Source organism: Gavia stellata, chromosome 18 (assembly GCF_030936135.1).
Source record: "Gavia stellata isolate bGavSte3 chromosome 18, bGavSte3.hap2, whole genome shotgun sequence".
NCBI classification, from domain to species: domain Eukaryota; kingdom Metazoa; phylum Chordata; class Aves; order Gaviiformes; family Gaviidae; genus Gavia; species Gavia stellata.
The window spans coordinates 6,892,696-6,913,848 of record NC_082611.1 but is presented as its reverse complement, the minus strand read 5'-3'; the positions used below and the strand labels follow the sequence as shown (position 1 = coordinate 6,913,848).

General features: G+C 38.5%; 2 protein-coding genes across 3 annotated transcripts in view; one reads left to right on the top strand and one right to left on the bottom strand.

The window, feature by feature from the left end:
• C18H7orf50 (chromosome 18 C7orf50 homolog) overlaps positions 1 to 21,153 on the bottom strand; it is a 131,009-nt gene that overhangs the window by 80,191 nt on the left and 29,665 nt on the right. The gene's annotated exons all lie outside the window — the stretch shown is intronic.
• Positions 997 to 5,889, top strand: GPR146 (G protein-coupled receptor 146). Of its 2 annotated transcripts, none has more exons than XM_059826434.1 (2): positions 997 to 1,219; positions 3,976 to 5,889. In XM_059826434.1, the coding sequence occupies exon 2, from the start codon at positions 4,020 to 4,022 to the stop codon at positions 5,022 to 5,024; it is 1,005 nt and encodes a 334-aa protein (XP_059682417.1). In that variant the 5' UTR covers positions 997 to 1,219; positions 3,976 to 4,019; the 3' UTR covers positions 5,025 to 5,889. The 2 variants fall into 2 exon arrangements, with proteins under 2 accessions (XP_059682417.1, XP_059682418.1); XM_059826435.1 differs by lacking the exon at positions 997 to 1,219 and adding an exon at positions 1,614 to 1,655.

Below are 21,153 nucleotides of genomic sequence, written 5' to 3'. Positions count from 1 at the left end.
CGTTGCCAAAAAAACCAAACTGCAGTCAGATAGAGTAAACTCAACCCAAACTGAGTAACCATTTTTAGCATTTCTCTAGTATTTATTCCATAAACACCTGTTTAATTTTTAATTAAGGGATTTTTCATTGGTGTTTATTTGCTATGGAATAAAGCCTCAGAACCTCTAAATATAAGACACGTTATTTTGAAAAAGTAAGGTAGCTCTTGGTCTTGGTCAATGCTGTCAGTTAAAAACATACGCCGAAGGTAATAACTTTAGGTCATTAGTCTGAGGATTTTCTATATAAACAACAGAACAACCACAGCACAAAATTCAGTATGGGATAAATTACCAACCTACAGTTCAAAAACTCTTACAAGAAATTACACATTTTAAAGGTGTAGAGAATATACACACTCACATCCATTAATTGCGAGTGACATGCAAATACTCTGAGAACAATTGTCTTTTCAACCTCTCAAAAAAGGAGACAGAATGGCATCCATAATACCATCGCAAAATGCGGCTTACATGGTAATGCTTTTTTACAACACCAAAACAATCTCCAAATTCAAAGTAAATGCTCAGAAACTTTTCTTCCTAGCTTGTATTACAAGGTAGCTTCACCTTCACAAGCAGCACAAGCACCTGTGTGCTTCGTAATACAGTTAATTTTAAAATACTGATTGTTTAGGATGTATGGCCTAAAAAAATGAAACCTCAAAGCTACATATTCTCATCCCAGGTTAAAAATAAAACACACGCTCTTGAACGAGAGCTGTTGATTGCACTTGCAGGGAATGGAACAGCCTCTCCAGTGTCCCCGGAGAACCCCAGCGCAGATGACAATACCGTAACAAACCTGCGCGCTCCAGCAGCCTCTGTATTTTAAGTAGTAAATCTGAAACCCAGAGACTAAACTGAGCTGGATCCAAGAGCTCGCTCCCCTCCGAGCACAGCCTCTCACTTCTTGAAACTGGCTGTAAACAGGGGAAGGGAGGGGCCTGCCGCCTGCCAAGCCAAGCAGAAACTTGTGAGTAACTTATAGAGGAAAAACAAGTGCAGCGCAGGCAGGCACGCAGAGTTGCACGCTGCCCGGGCGCTGGCGAGAAGCGATCACCATGTTTTCAAAGAGAAACAAGACAGGGCTTTGCAGCCGGCTTCCTTCCTCGGAAACGCTGCTTATCAAACGTGTGCGGATCCGGCAGCGCGGAGGAATGTAAAACGTGAATTAAAGGTAAGAGGCTTTACAGCAACGCTGCTGAGATTGGGGCCGTGGGAAAGGCAGGCTGGAGAGCGAGCGACGCCTGGCAGGACGCTCCTTCCTTCTACGTTTTAAGTTCTGATTCTAATTTTCAATGGGATAAAAGTATAAAAGCAGACAAGACCAGGGGAAGCATTAGGGACGGCTGAGTCAACCCACAGTAAACAAGAGGACTGCAGCATTCACTTATGCAACAGAGTCAACCTGGGACTGCAAAACTACTTTTGACTGGAGAAGGGGTTAGTTTAGATTGATCAAGTAAAACTGCTGCATCCGAAGCATCATAAGGATGTATCCAGACGCGGTCTGTGAAGACAAAACTGCCTTTAAAATGACAGAAGACACGGCTGGGTAAGAAATGCTGAGCTGGGCCTGTACAGCACAGCAAACAGGTTCAGTGCCTTCACAGGTAAGTGACAATTAAAAGTGGGCAATTTCTACATCACTAGCAAAAATACCTCATGCGGTAATTTGGAAGTCATCAACAAAATTTCTTCAGAAAATACTTTTATTTTGGATTTTATTTTTGCTCATTTCGGAGGTACGTTTTGTAATTTCATAAGACTACTATTTAACACAATGAATTGCCTACCATTTCTATCATTAAAATAGAACCGTCTTATTTAACTGCAGTTAGAGGACGTAAAGAAAAAAGGGGTAATTACTGAAAAAACTTGTGAAACCAGACCCTGCTCTATAAAATACAAAGTGTGGTAGCAAAGACTGTTGATCTTCTGAGACAATATACAGGCAAGTATTCTGTGGCTGATGTAATTCAGTCTGGAGTAATCAAAGCTACATGCTTAAGGATAAACCTACATAATGGAATTACGTGATTGTATCCATGCCTGTGCTTAGTCACCCTTGCACTCACCGTAATGCATATATTTGCAATGTCTAGTTCCAGTCTGCTGCTTTGGCTGAATTAAGTTTTAACAGTTCAATGAGATGTAATTTTGGTTGCCTTCAACTGTGCAAAACAGCTTTTCTTAAAAAAAAAAAAAAAAACACCAAACACAAAAACCAAAAAACAAAAACCAAAAAAACAAACCCACTTTCTTAAAAACTTAAAACAACAGATGCATCCTGAAAATAAACTGGGTTGTTTTCAGTGCTGGAAAACAGTGTGAGGATTGAAAGACAACATAAAGATATCACACGTTCTACTCATATGCAATACTACAGCTGAAGAACTGATTTGAGAAAACAAACAAAAAAGTAAGTTTTTCCACAAAGGTGAAAGAAAGCTTTGGAAACAACAGAACTGCATCTTGTGCTGCTGCCACAGAAGTCACTTACCTGAGGAAATCCAACATAGGACAGTGGAACAAAAATTTGTTTACCCAGCTAAAATTACTGTATTTTTAGCCTGATTTCTGGCACAGGCGATGGTATTTAGGAAAAAATGCACACAAAACAACTGCAATGGGAAATAAAAAATGGAAGTTGACATGATTCTGGAACAAATTCTGTACTATGGCTGAAATGTCAAAAGATTAGCACTAGAGAGATGCAACCATGTATCCGTATACTTGCAAAAACCATACTGTGTAATTTAGCCATATGGTTCACAGAGTATAGCATGTTGTCTAGTAACATTCATTTTAATTGCACAGTGTTTATTGTGGATTTGATTAAATCTTGTTCTCTCTCTGGAAAGAATGCAGGTACGTGTACTTACACTTTGCTATACGTGCTAAAAGGGAAGCACACAAACAATGCTGAGTATCTGACAGTATCAGAGTACACGTGACATGGGAAATCACCTGCTGCATAAATTCTACACTGTCCCAGAAATGGGCTGACAGGAAGAACAACCATGATTCTAAGGCTGTGAATATTTTCAGTTGTACTTTAGAGATTACTTATTTCTGTATTTTGGAAAGAGACTTTTCATGATTGCTTTGAAGTTCACTGATTCAGTTAAAATGTTATCTTTCTACTGACAATAAAGCAAAGATAGCTAGACAATAACTACTGATACTAACATACTTTTTAAAGAATTCAAGCTATTTTGAGAGTAAATGATAGATAATTCTTGCCTTTTTGGAAAGTCAGGCTGCCCTGATATTAGGTTCCCTAGACTACAGAGGTCCATTGTTTTTTCAGAACTAAATGGTTATAGGTTGGAAGTCTGAATATGAACTGACCTATTAAAAAAACCCCTTCACATCATTTCCCAGTTTCCTCTAGTCTTTGTCAATTTTATCAGTAATCCAGTATACATCCACCATACTGCCTTGGATGTGCCTCCTAATAAACGATCTTTTCAAGAGAAAGCTTATTTAACAACTTAGAGAACTCTATTTTCCATCTTACTGCTCAGATTTGTGCTTCAGCTTAAATTCTTCAGTTCTTCAGCAACTACCCTTATATATTATTAGCTATATAAAAGGTACTGTTTAATAATTTTAAAAAACATTGTACTGATTTTCATGTGTATTACATCAGAACTTATTTTAAGTTTATGATTTACTTCCGTTGAGTGTCCTGTATCAATCTTCAGTGATACAGAAAACTTCAGAACATTTACTAGTCTCATGAAATTTTGAATCTCAGATGACTTTCTTCTAGACTAACAAGATCAAAAGGCATTTCAGTCACTAACCTTAAATTGATCAGTTATGTGAAGCATGTAATCTCTATCTTTAAAATGTTTTCTTCATACTACATTGCATTTCACTTACAATCTAATGTTTCAACAATACTTTCATTATTTCTCTCTACAGAAAAGCTGGTAACCAGCGGAGAAGATACAAAAGCTAAAATCACTATGTGGAGCTGTGAAACCTTAAACAACAGGACCGAGAACAGTGAGGACCAGCATCTCTGCCATGACTTCCACCTTGTGCTTTCCATCTTTTCCCTACTCTACCTCATTATATGTTTCCCAATTGGCCTTTGTTACAATGGCTTGCTGGTCCTCGTTAATCTCTATAACAAAGCTACCATGACTATGCCAGATGTTTACTTTGTCAACATTGCCATTGCTGGTCTCATCATCAACGCTCTGGCACCAATGTACCTTCTAGGTCTTGCCAATACAAAATGGGCCATCTGGAATTCTAACAATGAAGTTTATATTACCTTACTTATTTTATTCAACGTCTCGTCTTTAGTTACCATGTACTCTACTACATTACTCAGTCTGGACTACTACATTGAACGTGCTCTACCTAGAACTTACATGTCAAGTGTGTACAACACTAAACATGTTTGTGGATTCATATGGGGTGGTGCCATGCTTACAAGTTTTTCATCTCTCCTATTCTACGTCTGCAATCACGTATCCACTAAAATAATTGAATGTTCCAAGATGCAGAACAAAGAAGCAGCAGATGCCATTATGGTCTTTATCGGGTATGTTGTACCAGCTATCGCTGTACTGTATGCACTTACATTAATCTTGCGAATACGCAAAGAGGCTACACCACTGGATCAAGACACTGGACGATTAGATCCATCAGTGCACAGGCTTTTGATTGCCACAGTCTGTACACAGTTCACGTTATGGACACCCTATTATGTTATTCTCTTGGTAAGCACATTTACTAATGCACAAGGAAGAATTGCAGATGAAAATTACAGTCGAATATTACATTTTACCAAGATTTTATCAAAATTCTTGGCTTTCTCAAGCAGCTTCGTAATGCCGCTGCTCTACAGGTATATTAACAAAAACTTTCCCAACAAATTACGACGTTTGCTTAAAAAGATACACTGTGGGAATCAAGGGTGTTCTCATGAACGTACAGTAGTGCAGCAAGTTATGACGTAGGTATGAGAAAACCCTCTGGTGCTCTGTTACTGCAGTACTTAGCATACCAGTACTGGGACTGCGATATTGCTGTGTTGGCGCTCAGAGTCATTAATGTGAGAGTCCCAACCAAGAGGCTAGAAGGAGCTTTCCATTACAGTTAAATGAAACAGTCTTAATTTTCAAATAGTTAATTGTTTGCTGAAATCTTGCGAGACTCTGACCTATGTGCTGTAATACCTGTGACATCTAATACGTTCAGTGCACTGAATTGGTTACAAAGCATAAACTCTGTCGTCTTTGTTCTAATAGTCCTGTCTAAAGAAATCACTAAGCAGTTTATTGAAGTCTTGACTGAAGACGCAGCACCTTGTATCTTGTATAGAAAAAGGCATTACCTTATTTTCTGTACAAAGAAGTAACAGTGCTAACCTTGATGAAGTAAATAACATTTTTCAATGAAGACGATATAGATGATCTTTACTAAAGATCATGTTATCCAGTTATACACGTCCAAGTAGTAAATGTTAATTATAAATTAAATTATTTAATTTCTTTCTCCATCACGGAATCCCCTCTAAAAAAAGCCTAATTTACCATTTTCAGAAATTATTTTCTCGCACAAACTAACCTAAGTTTTAATGTTTATGATAAATTGATTTTTCTAGATACAACAATTAACAAAAATGTGGTTTATTTTTCCAGTGCTTTGTTTGCATCCTAAAACATTTCAAGAATTCAGAAATATTTATTAACTAATTCTAAGGAACTGAGAGATGTTTGTTCCGCATATTAAAATGAAGGACACAGTGGTTTACAAAGTTAAATCAAAACTTAAGTAGTAAAGAATGTCTGGCTAAGTGTTATGGTCCACATATGTTCATGTAACGAGTAATTATCTTAAAAATAAATATGTTTATGATTAACTTTTTGTATTTTCAAGGGATATGCTTGCAACAAATAAATAAAAATCTCTTTAATCTAGGGCATCACTGGAGGTTTGGAAACCATACAAAATACCCCTCAATACATACAAGATTTTAAAATGGGCGTAATACATAGGAATCCCAGTCAGCATCAGCTTTTTGCTGACCTCTCAGAAATGGAGTGCCTCCCAATGTGATTCTTGAATATACAGTAAAAGTATAGTTTCTGTATTTCACAGTGGGGATGAAATTCAGTCCAGATTGCCAAATTTTACTGAGTATATGAAACGCGTAAGAAACACAAACATGCTGCAGGAAGCAAATTAACAGTTGCCCACAACAGCAAACTACAAAACATTGACCCAAGAACTACCTGTTCCTATGCTGTTGTTACATTATTAATGACGGAGGGGGAGTAGAAGTTAAACTGATATTCTCCCACTAGTTTGGGGGCAGCAAGACATCTTCGTCACTCGCCCTGCAACACAGTGGAATCATTTTGTTGCTTAATCTGTGACAACACAACTCAAATTCCACATGACTTCATTAAAAAAAACCATGGCTTTTCAAGCCTCTGGTATAGAAAAAACATGGAGCAAAACCAGAACTGAACCTTTTCCATTCTTACAGCACAATCTCATCTGATAATTGGTCTGAATTTGTCAGCATAGAGACATACTTAAGTTCTAAGTGGGAAGCGGGTGAGGAACAGCATTTTCAGAACTTTTCTCTTCAATGTTACTCAAGTAATTTCGTCTCATAGCCATCTTTGCTTATCTTCATACACAAGCATCACTAAGTTACCAACATCCTGGTGGAAGACTCTCCATTAATCTTTACTTTTTTAATAGCTTTTCATATTCTGTTGAATTGTTTTTAACCCTTAAACCCTATACAGTAAATCATCTATTTCTATGGCATTTTCTCCACCCGAAAACTATCCAGTGCAACTACATCAATTTACCGCATAGTTTTAGCCTGTTGATAAAAACCATGTTAAGAAATGAAGTCTTTCTTTATCATTGTAACTGATTCACACACTAATTTATAGTGCCTCTGTGCTGACATGACACTGGCTGCTGGTTTTTCCTCCTTGAGAGGTTTTCTGTGAATTTCTACACATCTTGAGCGTTCAAGCCCACTTCTACACAGAAGTGCTTAAGAAAGAAATCTTTCCTTACAACTGTCAAGCAAATAGGCTCCACTTCTTCCCATCTGAGGAAAATTAGGTTTCCTAATGCACCACATTAAATCTCTCATGTAAAATCAGTTAAAGAAATTCTGTTCCATTATGCAGGAAGAATTCCAGCAGGGAGGAACTGGCTTATCTGGTGTGAATAGAGGCTTCTAGAACTGGGACACTGCCAGGATGGTGTGGCTGAACAGGCAGCTTTAAATGCAATTTTAACTTCCATGTTGCTTCCTTACTTCTATTTCCCCCCTCTCCTAAGACATCTTACTTACTGTCTCTAACAGGACTGTTGCACTTATTTCTGTTTCTTTCTCTCTATGTTAAATTCCCAGTTCCATATCAGGGCTCTTTTACCATTTCTCTTTATCTTTTTCTCTCGTCTTTTTCACTTCTCTGCGCTATTTATTTACTTTTCATTTTGCTCCTCTGTTTCCATCCATGCTTGGTCTTGTACACTTGGTACCATTCACCACTCACATTTACTTCATTAGACTGACTCCTTTACAATGACCCAAATCTTATTCAATGATTTGACATTACAAATGGGTTTATGTAGTAAAATGGAAGCTGCTATTTAAGAGGTGGAGAAAGAACAAGTTGTTACATAATTTACCCCTGAAATCTCAATTTTGAAAATTTTTATAATGTTTTTATTGCAGCAGAGTTAAGTACGTTTACGTGTGGCCTTGATAATATACTAAATGTGATGGCAATCATATAGACAAGCAACTTTCATAATTTAATGAACAAGACAGATATCCGCTCAAATTTTTTTAAGAGTTAATTTGCTATATTAGTTGCCTCAAAGAAACTGTGCCATGGAGCTGCCTGACTGCTATTCTCGTAAGGCAATTCTGAACTTAATTGCAGCACCCTCGCATGATATCTCTTAAAAAGCAGTATCCCAAAAAGCAAGAGCTTTGCAGTATATATATAAAAAACAGTAGATGAGCAAGTGCAGTAAAATACTTAAGGAAATACATGGTGTCATAAATATGGAAAAACTTTTATGGACAAATGTTTAATATACAAAGTTCTCAAGAATGGGGCCTTTCCATTTCACATACCTGAAGGTTTCTGATGACTGTAAATAAGGGCTTATCTATGTCACATTTAAATAAATATGAATAAAATACTGTATATATGCAAGATAAAAATCAGCCTACTGATGTAAAAAGAATTTGCAAAGAATTTATTAAGTTATTTCTTAAAGTGTATCATTTAAATGTAAACCTCTGAACAGTAAGGTGTACTGTATGTTTCTGTATGTATATACTGTATATTAGAAAGTAAGCACTAGTTAAGTGCCATTATTAACAGTGTTATTGTCTCACAAAATTAAATTTAATATTTGAGTTGATCTATGGCTTATAACCCTCTTGCTGAACTGCCAATTAATTCAAATCAATGAACTAACAAAAATGTTGCTCTCTGCTTCTGCTGAAATTATTAACGTAGCTAGCTCAAGACAGGTCCTTGTTGACTAACCTAGTAGAGGTCCTAGTTTCAAAAGTTTTCACTTGAGAATCAAATTTAGTTGGTCTCTGAAGACATAATTTCAGTTAATGAAAGACAGTGATCAACCCCTAGAAAATTTCTGGTTCTATTAAAATGGAAGAGATGTGGCCTTCTAATAGTATGTCAAAACACTATAGAAATGAACTTTCTGCAAAGCCTCACAAAGGAACTATTGACTTATAATAAATTCTCAATAAAAAGTGTTAAAGTGTATCTGGTCAGTAAGGTGTGTGATTTTTTTTTTGGCCTTCTTGATAAAAACCTATTGTAGACAAGGTTAAACCCATGTTGCTTCACTGAATCAAAACATAACAAATTGCATGACTCTGATGTCAAATCAGGCATGTTAAGTTATCAGATTTTCCAGGCCATAATTTTGACATCATTAAAATCTCATTATTCATCAGCGTGAAGTTAGCTAGGAATGAAAGCAAAAAGGCACACACACCCCAACTCTTTTCAGCATAAAGAATCCTGCAACGAAGGGGATCAAGTAACATTGCACCACAGAAATACAAGGCTGGTGATTAATGCATACATTGGCCATGTCCTTGTGACTTCCTCTCCTTTGTGCTGCCACAAATGAGATCTCGGAAATCAGCTCTCTGCAGAAATTCTCTTGGTTCCCAGAACAATACAATATAATAACCCATATCTTTGGCATCCCGAAGAAAATTTAGCTTTAAGAATATAACATAAAACATTTATTGCAGTAACCACTGCATGTAACCAAAAGATCACTCACCATGGAATAATTAGTTTACCCCACATAGATGAAAATATTTTCCTTGCTATACTTTCAAAATTATTAATTTGTTCCCTTTAAATTTTCTGTAACATGTAGGAAGACAGCAAGTAAAAGCAAACTATTTAAAACTGTTATTGGTGAATTCCTTAAAGAAAAAAAAACCTTAGTTCAAGGCAATGCTGAGTGTTAAGTCTCAGTGAGAAATAAATGAAAATGGCAACTGTGAAAATGAAGTTGCAATATTATATCATTTAGTCAAAGCCTAGGATCTGAAAAGATGCTCTTACTTCCATACAATGGTTTAAAGAGTATTTTCTGTTACTCTAATTGGAGAGCCAGCATCTCTAAACAAACACAGAGTAGTGATTTTCTGATGCTTCATTCCTCAGAGCTTTAAGATAAAACCATCCTGCATAAAAAGGCTATGTTTCTCATCTGGATTAGTAAAACCCCTTTTGTACAACATAAACTTGAAAGATCTTAAACGAGAACAGTTAGTTAAAAGTTAACAAGCCTACAGGTTTGCAAACGGTGAACTTCTACATAAATGCAAGTAAAAAGAGTTGATCAGGTACAACCAAGTCAATAGGTTTGCACTAGTACAAACCAGGCCAACACGGCATCAGAATCTGCCCTTTTCTGTGAATGCAGAGATTTCACTGAAGACAACCACATTTTGGAGCAGTCGCAGAAAAGATGCATTTAACTATCATGTAATAGGAAAACAGGCCCCAAGGTTACCAAGAAAATATGACACCGCTACCAGAAAACTCAAGGGGAAGTAACACCTTTTAAAAAAAAAAAAAAAAAAAAAAAGCTATGATTCAATTACATTGGTTTTGTGCTATGGATAAGTACACAGCTAAAACCCCATTTCTCTTTGCTCATTAAAAATGAAAGCAGTACAGTGCTCAGGCTGGAGACCTTCTCATGAGCTTTACCACAGTGGCACAGGACTGGTAAGAGAAAACAGAAGCAGAATCTGGCCAAGTGCTGCTCTCAGTTCTGCTGTTAGCTGAAGACTTTGAGAAGTACTGACTTTCGCCTAAGTTTCTGCAGCTGTAAAGTGCTCAACGCGCTGATGAATCTGAAACATATGCTCTAAGATTAATTTCTGCAGTTTCTTAGTAAGCGAAACCTTGTGTATTTCTTAACTATCTCCTGCAATACTTTCTCCAAGTGAAAGCAATCTGAAGGTACAAAACCAGCTGTGCAGACTGCCATGGCAACAAATTTGAAGTGTGAAATGTTTCCTCTGTTGTATTTCCTTTAGCTTTCCATTATATATCAAAACACTTTGATGTATGCCAAATACATTCTTTTCCCATCAGGAGAGAAGAGGATTTATTATCTACGTTGTTGTTCCACTTTCTTCCCACCTTACCTTTCCTTACCTTGCAAGTCCATGTGATTTCCTTATAGTCTTTCCTTCTAAAAGAACTGGCACTTTTAATTACATTCACAAGAATGGTCAAAATTATTCACAGTCTACAGCAGGCAGAATTCTTGCATTATTACAAATCATGACAGTAAAATATTTTTAAAACACCAGATTCTTATCAGAGTATTTATGAATTAAGTATACAAATATATTTTAAAAAAATACTTCCTACCAAAAGTTCTTTAAAACAAACACAATTTATAATCAGAAAGATAATCCACTTTATCCAGTTTAAAAGTACTTGATGATGCATTATATGAAAAGATAAATAAGCAGCAGCATAAATACTCCCAACTCAGAGACCTGGAGAGAGGAGTAATAAGAAAAGAAAGAGAAACATATTTACTATTAGAGATATCTTGCAGGAACTGTACCTGCAAGTATACTGCCCAACAGTAGGAATAATTCTGCTATAAAAATGCAGAGAAACTGCTCAACTCAGGATAAAGTTAACTTTCAAAAACACAGAATTAATCTCCTAAATTAAAGTGATTTTATCACAAATCTCACTGATATCAATAGGAAGTTCTTCTGCTCATCACTTGTATGTTAGCCTATGCATTACCAATTACAAAATGAATTGAAAAGCCTAATTTCAGCAACAACATTTGTGAATTTAAGCTAAAGTTTATCTTGAAGCTGGTGGAATTTCCACAACTGTTTCTTAACTCAGCTCCAAAACCTTTAAAACATCATTTTGAAATTAATTCTGCTATTAGGTTATCAAAGCTGTTTTAGAAACTCCATCTGGTGGTCACTAGCAGAATACTCTTGCCTTTCCCAAAAGCAGTAAGATCAGTAAAACTAATTAAAGGATTTCAGTTAATCATTAGGGGGGGGAGGGGATCAGTCCAAGTTTCTGATTAAACACAGTTTTGTACTAGCTGGTCCCGTCTGCAAGCAGTAAGGGTATTGCTGCAAGTATTTGTAAGAAGAAGCAAAATTAATCGTAACTTCTACAACAAACTGCTGCTGTGAGGATGCGGCAGGTAAGAGAAAATTCTGTTGCAAGAAACAAATCTCAACAATGGTTAATTTTGGTTTTGAACCTAACAGAAGGATATTTAACCAGGCTATTAGGTCTGATTATTCAAAAGAAAGAAGTATTTATAAAAAAGCATATGTTTCTTGTATTGTTTTATGAAACATCTGGTACTAGTCATTGTGGTTGACAGGATGCTCAAAGATCAAAGGATGTGCCATTCCCATTCAGCTCCAGAGCATTGTAATTCTTTCTAATTAAGTTATGGTTTCACTAGTTCACAATGAAATAGATTTCATACTTAATTAATACAGAAGTTTCTGAATTTTTTCAGGTCAGCCTATGTGCAATTAAATAAACATTCTAGCACCTGCAGTGCTATGCAGAGACCAGCTCTTTTATAAAACTTGCCATTAGAAAAAGCTTTTTTCCATCCTTTAATAGAAGTAGAGTATTATTTGGAAATACAGGCAATTTTTGAGCTCTTGTAGCTGAGTTACACTGATGATGTACCCATACTGAGGAATTTACTTTGTGATTGATAGAAACATTACTGTATAGTAATAATAATAAAATACTGTTTATAAAACAACTTACATTACAAACAATGCCCAAATAAGCCAATATAAAATCACTAATAGTGAATCATGGGCAAGCAACCCTGAGATGTGAAAGCAGCAATCACACAGCACAGAGCATGGCTGTTCTAGAATAAAAGGAAGAAATGTTGATTTACAACCAGCCTCTGAGGCATAGGTAATTATTAATACCAGTGCTTATGCGTACACATCTCCAACTTGTGCTTTTTTAACCCTATCCAAGCAGAGAGTTCCAAGGACAGCCAATAAGACTTACCAAATTTTAGAAATTCACATAGCTCCATGTACCTTATAAATCAGCACAAGCATCTGAATTCCATTTAAAAAACACCACACTCAAAAAAACTCCCAAAACCAAACATGCAGGGAATATAATACAATAAAGACACGCAAGCTTTTTATTCTAAAATTCATCCATAAACGAAATTGTTTTAACTTTCTTCAAGCTAGCAATTCTTGGTTTTGTGTACAACTTCCCCGCTTTTTTTATGTCAAAGGCCTAACGTTCTATGGTCTTTTAATCAAGGACACAAATCTGCTTGCTGTCAAGTAAAAAAAGACTAAACATACATAAACTTCCGGAGGGCAGACTTTGCCCTGTTCAGGACACTGGTCGGGAGGGTCCCTTGGGAGACGGTCCTGAAGGGCAAAGGGGCCCAGGAAGGATGGATGTTCTTCAAGAAGGAAATCTTGAAGGCGCAGGAGCAGGCAGTGCCCGTGTGCCGTAAGAAGAGCCGGCAGGGAAGACGGCCGGCCTGGCTCAACAAGGAGCTTATGCTGAGGCTTGGGGAAAAAAAGAGAACTTACCACCTCTGGAAAAAGGGGCAGGCAAGTGAGGAAGAGTACAAGGACCTCGTTAGGTCATGCAGGGAGGGAATTAGGAAGGCGAAAGCCCAGCTAGAGCTCAACCTGGCCACGGTCGTGAAGGACAACAAAAAAAGCTTCTATAAATACATTAACAGCAAAAAGAGGGCCAAGGAGGATCTCCATCCTCTACTGGATGCGGCGGGGAACCTTGTCGTGAAGGATGAGGAAAAGGCTGAGGTACTTAATGCCTTCTTTGCCTCAGTCTTTAACAGCCACACCGGGTATCCTCAGGGTATCCGTCCCCCTGAGCTGGATGACAGGGATGGAGGGCAAAATAGGCTCCCCATGATCCAGGAGGAAGCAGTTAACGACCTGCTATGCCACCTGGACACTCATAAGTCTATGGGGCCTGATGGCATCCACCCAAGGGTGCTGAGGGAACTGGCGGAAGAGCTTGCCAAGCCGCTCTCCATCATTTATCAACAGTCCTGGTCAACGGGGGAGGTCCCGGATGACTGGAGGCTTGCCAACGTGACGCCCATCTACAAGAAGGGTCGGAAGGAGGATCCGGGGAACTACAGGCCTGTCAGCCTGACCTCGGTGCCGGGGAAGGTTATGGAGAGGCTCATCTTGAGGGCGCTCACGGGACACGTGCAGGTTACCCAAGGGATCAGGCCAAGCCAGCACGGGTTCATGAAAGGCAGGTCCTGCTTGACCAACCTGATCTCCTTCTATGACCAGGTGACCCGCCTAGTGGATGAGGGGAAGGCTGTTGATGTTGTCTACCTGGACTTCAGCAAAGCCTTTGACACTGTTCCCCACAGCATTCTCCTAGAGAAGCTGGCGGCCTGTGGTTTAGACAGGTACACTCTTCGCTGGGTAAAAAACTGGCTGGATGGCCGAGCCCAGAGGGTTGTGGTGAATGGGGTGAAATCCAGCTGGCGGCCGGTCACAAGCGGAGTCCCCCAGGGCTCGGTTTTGGGACCGGTCTTGTTTAATATCTTCATTGATGATCTGGATGAGGGGATAGAGTGCTCCCTCAGCAAGTTTGCAGATGACACCAAGTTGGGAGGGAGTGTTGATCTGCTTGAGGGTAGGAAGGCTCTGCAGAGGGATCTGGACAGGCTGGATCGATGGGCTGAGGCCAACCGGATGAAGTTCAATAAGGCCAAGTGCCGGGTTCTACACTTCGGCCACAACAACCCCAGGCAACGCTACAGGCTTGGGGATGAGTGGCTGGAAAGTTCCCCTGCAGAAAAGGACCTGGGGGTGTTGATCGACACCCGGCTGAATATGAGCCAGCAGTGTGCCCAGGTGGCCAAGAAGGCCAACGGCATCCTGGCTTGCATCAGAAATGGTGTGGCCAGCAGGAGCAGGGAGGTGATCATGCCTCTGTACTCGGCTCTGGTGAGGCCGCACCTCGAATACTGTGTTCAGTTTTGGGCCCCTCACTACAAGAAGGACATTGAGGTGCTGGAGCGTGTCCAGAGAAGGGCGACGAAGCTGGTGAGGGGTCTGGAACACAAGTCTTATGAGGAGCGGCTGAGCGAGCTGGGGTTGTTTAGCCTGGAGAAGAGGAGGCTGAGGGGAGACCTTATCGCTCTCTACAACTACCTGAAAGGGGGTTGCAGAGAGGTGGGTGTTGGTCTCTTCTCCCAAGTGACTAGTGACAGGACTAGAGGAAATGGCCTCAAGTTGCGACAGGGGAGGTTCAGGCTAGACATTAGGAAAAAGTTCTTCACTGAGAGAGTGGTGAAACACTGGAATAGGCTGCCCAGGGAGGTGGTAGAGTCACGCTCCCTGGAGGTATTCAAGGAGCGTGTGGATGTGGCATTGTGGGATGTAGCTTGATGGACATGGTGCTGTGTGGTGTTGGGTGGGTTGTGGCTTGTTATTGTTGTTGTGTGGCGTGGGTTTTTTGTGGTTGTGTTGTGTTGGTTTTTTTTTTTTTTTTTTTTTTTTTTTTTTTTTTTTTTTTTCCCCCCCCCAGGTTGGACTCGATGATCTTACAGGTCTTTTCCAACCGTACTGATTCTGTGATTCTGTGATTCTGTGAAAACTAAAAGCAAGGCCTTTCACAAGAACAATTCTACAGAGTGACTGGCAACTGTGCATTAATATAAGAAAAGCCTTAAAATAGATGCTCTTCTCAAAAATTAAGGTTTTTTCCAGGCATCTTGAATTATTGCATTAATACAAGTATCCTTAAGGTGCTAAAATGCCACCAAGAAAAGCTTCCAATATGTAAGCTCAGCCATTGGATAGAGAATCAAGGCAATCTTTGACTAATTCTGTGGCTAATAGTCCACACTCAAGTTTAGGGGTTTTTTGTTACATGACAGTAGAGGAAAAATTAATATGGAAATACATGGTAGTTTATGAAAAATATCTTTGAAAAAAATTGTAGACTATTTCACAATTCAAAATTCCAGTAACACAGTGACTGCTTTTCACCATAATACACTGGGGAACAGGCAATAACAGCCATTTAATATTCCAAAACAATCCTACCATACTACACAGGGACAGTTTTCTTGATAACATTACATCAAAAAGGCAAGAAAAGATATGTTAATCAAGAGCAGAAGACAACAGCATACTCTAAAAACAGATTTCAGGCTTCTCATGCAGGATTAGCTCCCTAACAATAATCATTACCCTAGAGCAATCCAGTCCCATGCTTAGACTAACTGCAAGCTTACTGCAGCTTGTGGTCCCTGTCCCTGATGACTGTGGCTATTTGATGCTGCACCAAGCAAACAAGAGCTCCACCGCTCAACTGAGCGTTGCAACTCTTCGCTGAACAACTGATCATGAAGATTCAGAAGGAAGGTGAGCAAGACAGAATCACCATCTCCATAATACTTTACTGGGTGGATCTGCATTAAGCCAGAGAATAAAAAGACTGAAATCTCCATGGTTTCAGCATCTCACAAGCCAGAAGCATCAAACGGTGTTTGTTAGAGAAGATGGAGAAGTTTCTCTCATCTGGCATACATGTATATGAGAGAAAGAAACCTCACTTCAAATTAAACTTACTGTCAGGGATCTGTACTCTGCTAAACACATCAGTAATACAGGTCAATTAACAGAAATTGGACCTGATCAAAAGAAAAGTGGCTCACATCTGCTTTCTTTAGAACATCTGCCACTCAGTAGCGGATATATTTATTTTGCCATAGGAACAATAAGATGTGTTAAAAAATAAAAAAGAGTTTTGCCCACTGCAACACACTGTAGGTGGCTAGTGGAATTGTCTATGTTATCAGCCAATCCTTAAATATTGTCACAGCATCTCACAATTATTTAACTTCTACCTTTCCTGCCTCTGCCCTATCCAGGGCATCATTATCATACATCAACCTTTTCCATTGAGAGCATGTATACTAATCACCAAGAAATCATAAATCCATAAATCACTAATGAAAGTAATAGTAAAATTATGCATCATCCCAAATACAGTCACTTAACCACCATTTTCTGCAGTTTTATTACATTTTATACAACTAAACTCTAGTCTGCTTGCCACTGTTCTCATATGACTTGCAGCCTGTGATCATTTAAGCAAATTAAATAAACTGTTTTATTGTTTAAGGAAAGACACAGGTGGTCACACAACAGCAATATCTTGCATTTCTTTTAGTAACGCATTAACTGTAACAATAACAGCACAGTGAGCTGCTGCCAAAACCACACCATATATCTGTTAAGATACCTCCAACTAAGTATTGTCTGTTTCCATAGAAGAAGCAGAATTGCAGGTATCAACATGGGAATCAGCATGGTTTAAACAGAATAAAGAATACAGAGTTGGGAAATCTTGATTTTCTAACCTCTCTTTCTCTTCTGACTTTCAATGTATTCCATCACCTTGGAAGAATACATTTCCCAGCAGTCAAGTTTCTCCACCTGTAAAACAGGGGTACTTTCTGATGTGATTCTCTGAATCGATGTACACATTCTGAAATTGTGATGTGCTACTGATTCAAAGTAGGATAAATGTTCCCTCTAAATACCACTGACTAATAAGGCTTAATACAGTTTTCAGTCAAAGTATGAAAAATATTTGTAAATGTGAACGTCCTTTTGAAGATGGGAGCTTTCTCTTAGATTATTTTTTCTTTTTAAAGATGGGAGGCATAAGAAATCGCTTTTCTCTTTTTGCTTTTCTGGTTCTATTTATACAATTTTTCTCATTAGAGGGTAAGCTCCCTTGGACTCTGCTTTACTACACCTTGCATTGTCAGAAAAGCGGTTACTGAATAATAGGAAATGTAGTCTTAACACTGCTGTGTTAGGGCATACGTTCACTTGAGTTACTCCTTGCTCACTGATTGCTAATTAACTGAGAGTAATTTAAACCGTTGTAAAGAGTGGTTTGAATATTTGTTAAACTTTTGGTGCAGCCATTGATTCGCCTTTATTTTAGTAATAATCACAAAGGGCACAGCCAGATATCCTTGTGTACATCCACCAGATCAACTTCCAAAAAAAGCACAAAACCCAGCTGTTTGCTGGTGGCCCTCAGCCAAGACATAACTTTACTCCCTCCCCACCCCCAGCAGAGCCATGGTTATCAGTCACGTGCCTATTCAGACGACTTCAGTGGGAAGTACAGCAACAAACCGACGCCATAACCGTTTAGCGTTGCCTCATGTGCACACGTGATCCATTCTGGAAGCTAAAAAGTCAAGTTAATATCTACCAGTTGATTACCAAATACTTTCTGAAATTTTACTGCAATTTCAAAAACAATCATTTGACTATGCTTACGTAGTTTAATGTGCTCTCTGCACAGCCCTAAGTCCTGGAAAGAAAAGGGTGACATTTCAAATTTGCATCTTTAATGGAAAATCAACAGGGAAAAAAAAAAAAAAATCACCTGACTTGCATACAGTTACAATGCTTATTTTTTCTTTACCATTCTTAACTATGAGAAATTAATACCAACAAAGTGAACCTGGATCTGGGTACACCTCAAAAGCAAATGCTATATACAAAACACCTACACTACACTACCAGCTTTATCCAAGTTTTTCAGTAACAGTTTGGAGGAACTACTGTAAATAAAAGGAAAAAAATCTACCCAGTTCAACAAACTACTATTCTAAGATGATCCAAAATAACAAAGTCAGTACGGGAATTAGAGTATTCCGAATAACATGTGTAAGCTCATTGGAAACCACATTTCACAGAGCCACTGAACTACTGAAGAGCTGTTTTGGAGCACAGCTACTGCACAAAGAACATGATCACTCAACCTGAAAGCTCAAATGTCTCTTGGCCACTGCTGCAGCCTAAGACCTTCCAGGCGCATCTCTAGTTTCAAAAAAGTATTTGGAGCAGTAGTGCTAATTTCAGGTGGAAATGTAGACCTAGTGCTGAAATGTTTTCTCCAGGTAACCCACAACTCCAATTTTGAAATCTAGACTCATACGTATTTGTCTCATTTCATTTCTTTGTTTTGGCTCTTTCCACATGTTTTTCAATAAAGCTTGTTAAAGTGCAACAAGTAAGATGCCATGAAAACAGAGAGCGCTGATCAAACACTGATCACAAATTATCTTCTCAACCTACGAAAGCCACTGCAAATTATTAAAAGATTACAATAAAAATGTTCTTCCCCATGTGCTAGTATGAGAAAACATGATGCTACCGACGTATTCCAGATACGAAGGCTGCATGTGCTAAAAAAAAAAATCATGAGCCAACCCTTTCTTGCTCATTTATATCTGAGGTTTTAAGAACACTATTCAACATAGTCACTAAGAAGACTGATGCTGAGCCAGACCCAAAACATACTACAGACTCAAAATTCTGTCTTTTAACACCTCATGGTCATTGCAGAGCATCTGGAAAAATAATTTAATGCATGTGTACGATACTGGGAGTGTTCCAAGAGCCAGGACCTGTGGAAAAACAGAAATACACCCTATTTTTAAGATGGGATCTTAATATTTTTGACATGCACTACTTCTGTGTCGAGTTTTTGTCTTGTTAAGCAAGGGGCCTTGCTTGGTATTTATTCAACAGGCTTTTCATTTTCTAGACCTCTAGCACTTAAAACAGCGCACTAGAAAAAAATGTAATTGCAAAGGCTGGCCAATATGCGTAGGATTACTTCATGAACAGGAAAACAAAATCCACTGGATGGCCTCACATACTTAGAAATGGCAGGGACAAACACTACTTTTCTGTTCTAAAATATCTCACTGCAGAGGATAATTTGAACTTTAAAGTCACATGATGAAACCATAGGTTTGCTAAACATGCAACGTGTATGGTTTGAATGACTTAAACCAAGTTCCTGCTTTCTTTACAGAACCCTATGTTTTCGTAGTCAGCGAGCGTCTGGATTTTTCATCGCGATGCACAGCAGCTGAAGAAGTTATAATATATACACCCTGCTTTCTTCATAAATAAAAAGGGCTATATGCTCCAAACAATAATTATATTTCATCTGACTATTCACAGTGAAAACCTCAGCCCGTTGTATCTGTGGAGCATTTTCTTGAAAAGGTAAGTGCTTTTTATTACTTTGAATATGCAATGTTTTATTCATCACAAGAGGCTCAAACTATGAAGCTAAGGTTAAAATTTAGAGCTTTTAGTTTTCCTTTCTTTTACAACATGTGAACTATGCAAAGTAAAATACTATATCTGGGAAACATCCTCAGAAAGCTGAAATTTATGATAAAACTGAGCATTAAATAGAGTAAATGTGAAGACTGTTTTCCAGTAAGTACTTAACTCCCATTGAACCGATGATAGCTAGATGATGAAATACTGTTCAGTGGTCTGGACAAACGACTCCAACTATTGCCTAAGAGCAGTCTTCTAAAGGATGGACATTGTTGGATAATCCTAACCACACAGCAGGAATTGTAAAGGACAGGAAACAACGTCAGCGATGCTGCTTGGAGATTATGTTCAGTTACTGCTGATTCATTTATATTCTGGAAAAGTAAAAATAAAAGCTTTCGGTTTCTCAGAAACTGGTAATTTTTCAGAAGTTAAGGGTAGGATTTCCTAAATCTTTACAACCTCAAATACTTGCCCAAGTGTAGGAACTTTGACATTACAAGAAAGATGAATATAGTATTTTACATTTCAGTCTTTCATATACTACAAGCTGCCCCCATCTTTTAACTTGGCAGACGTCGTACAAACAGAAAGGACAAATTCAGCCCCTAAATTACATGCATTGTTTTCATGGGTCGATGCAGGACATGCCCACCAAGAGTCGAGTTTCACAAGGAATATTATACGTATTGCTCTATGGCTGGATGAAAGAATATTTTCCTTCTAAAGGCTGGTGACAGAATGCAGAAAGACTGCCCTGCCAAACCTTTTATAGACACAGAGTTCTGGCTGCCAGGGAGAAACTCCCTGTTTTAGGAGCTCTTCTTTCTAGACTTTAAAAAAACAAAAGTTTCCTTGAAACCAAGCTCTCTGTTTGCATGAGTTAACCGTCAAAGTGGGGACGGGGGACCAAAAACAATGAAATCTTAGAGACTAGGTCCTCTTGGTACTGAAAGTAGTCTTTTCACAACTTGCTGTTTTTAAACTGCCTTCTGAACACTACGCTCATTTGCTCAGCTCCGTCTGTTGGAAGTGAAGGATAACATAGTCGCTGTGCTTCAGAAAGTAAAAATCAAATGTATTTGCTTTAACTGCTGCCACAAAAGGCAGAGTGGATGAAACAGGGCCAGAAAGAGGAAAAAAGAAAAAACAAGGAAAAAAGTGAGGCCACATGAAGTTAAGGAAGGATTCACAACGTACAAATGATGGTCAAATAAAGTGAGGGTCAGCAGAAGTAAAGAAGGGACAAAATATTGGAGCATGACAATACAGGGAAAGATAATGCAAGTAGCATACTGCAAGTTTCCCTCATTAATTAATCTTAGGAGAAACAGGAATAAGCCTGGGTTCTCCAA

Excerpts from the sequence above, each read along its gene's own strand:
- GPR146 (XM_059826434.1), top strand. The coding sequence starts at position 4,020 with ATGTGGAGCTGTGAAACCTTAAACAACAGGACCGAGAACAGTGAGGAC.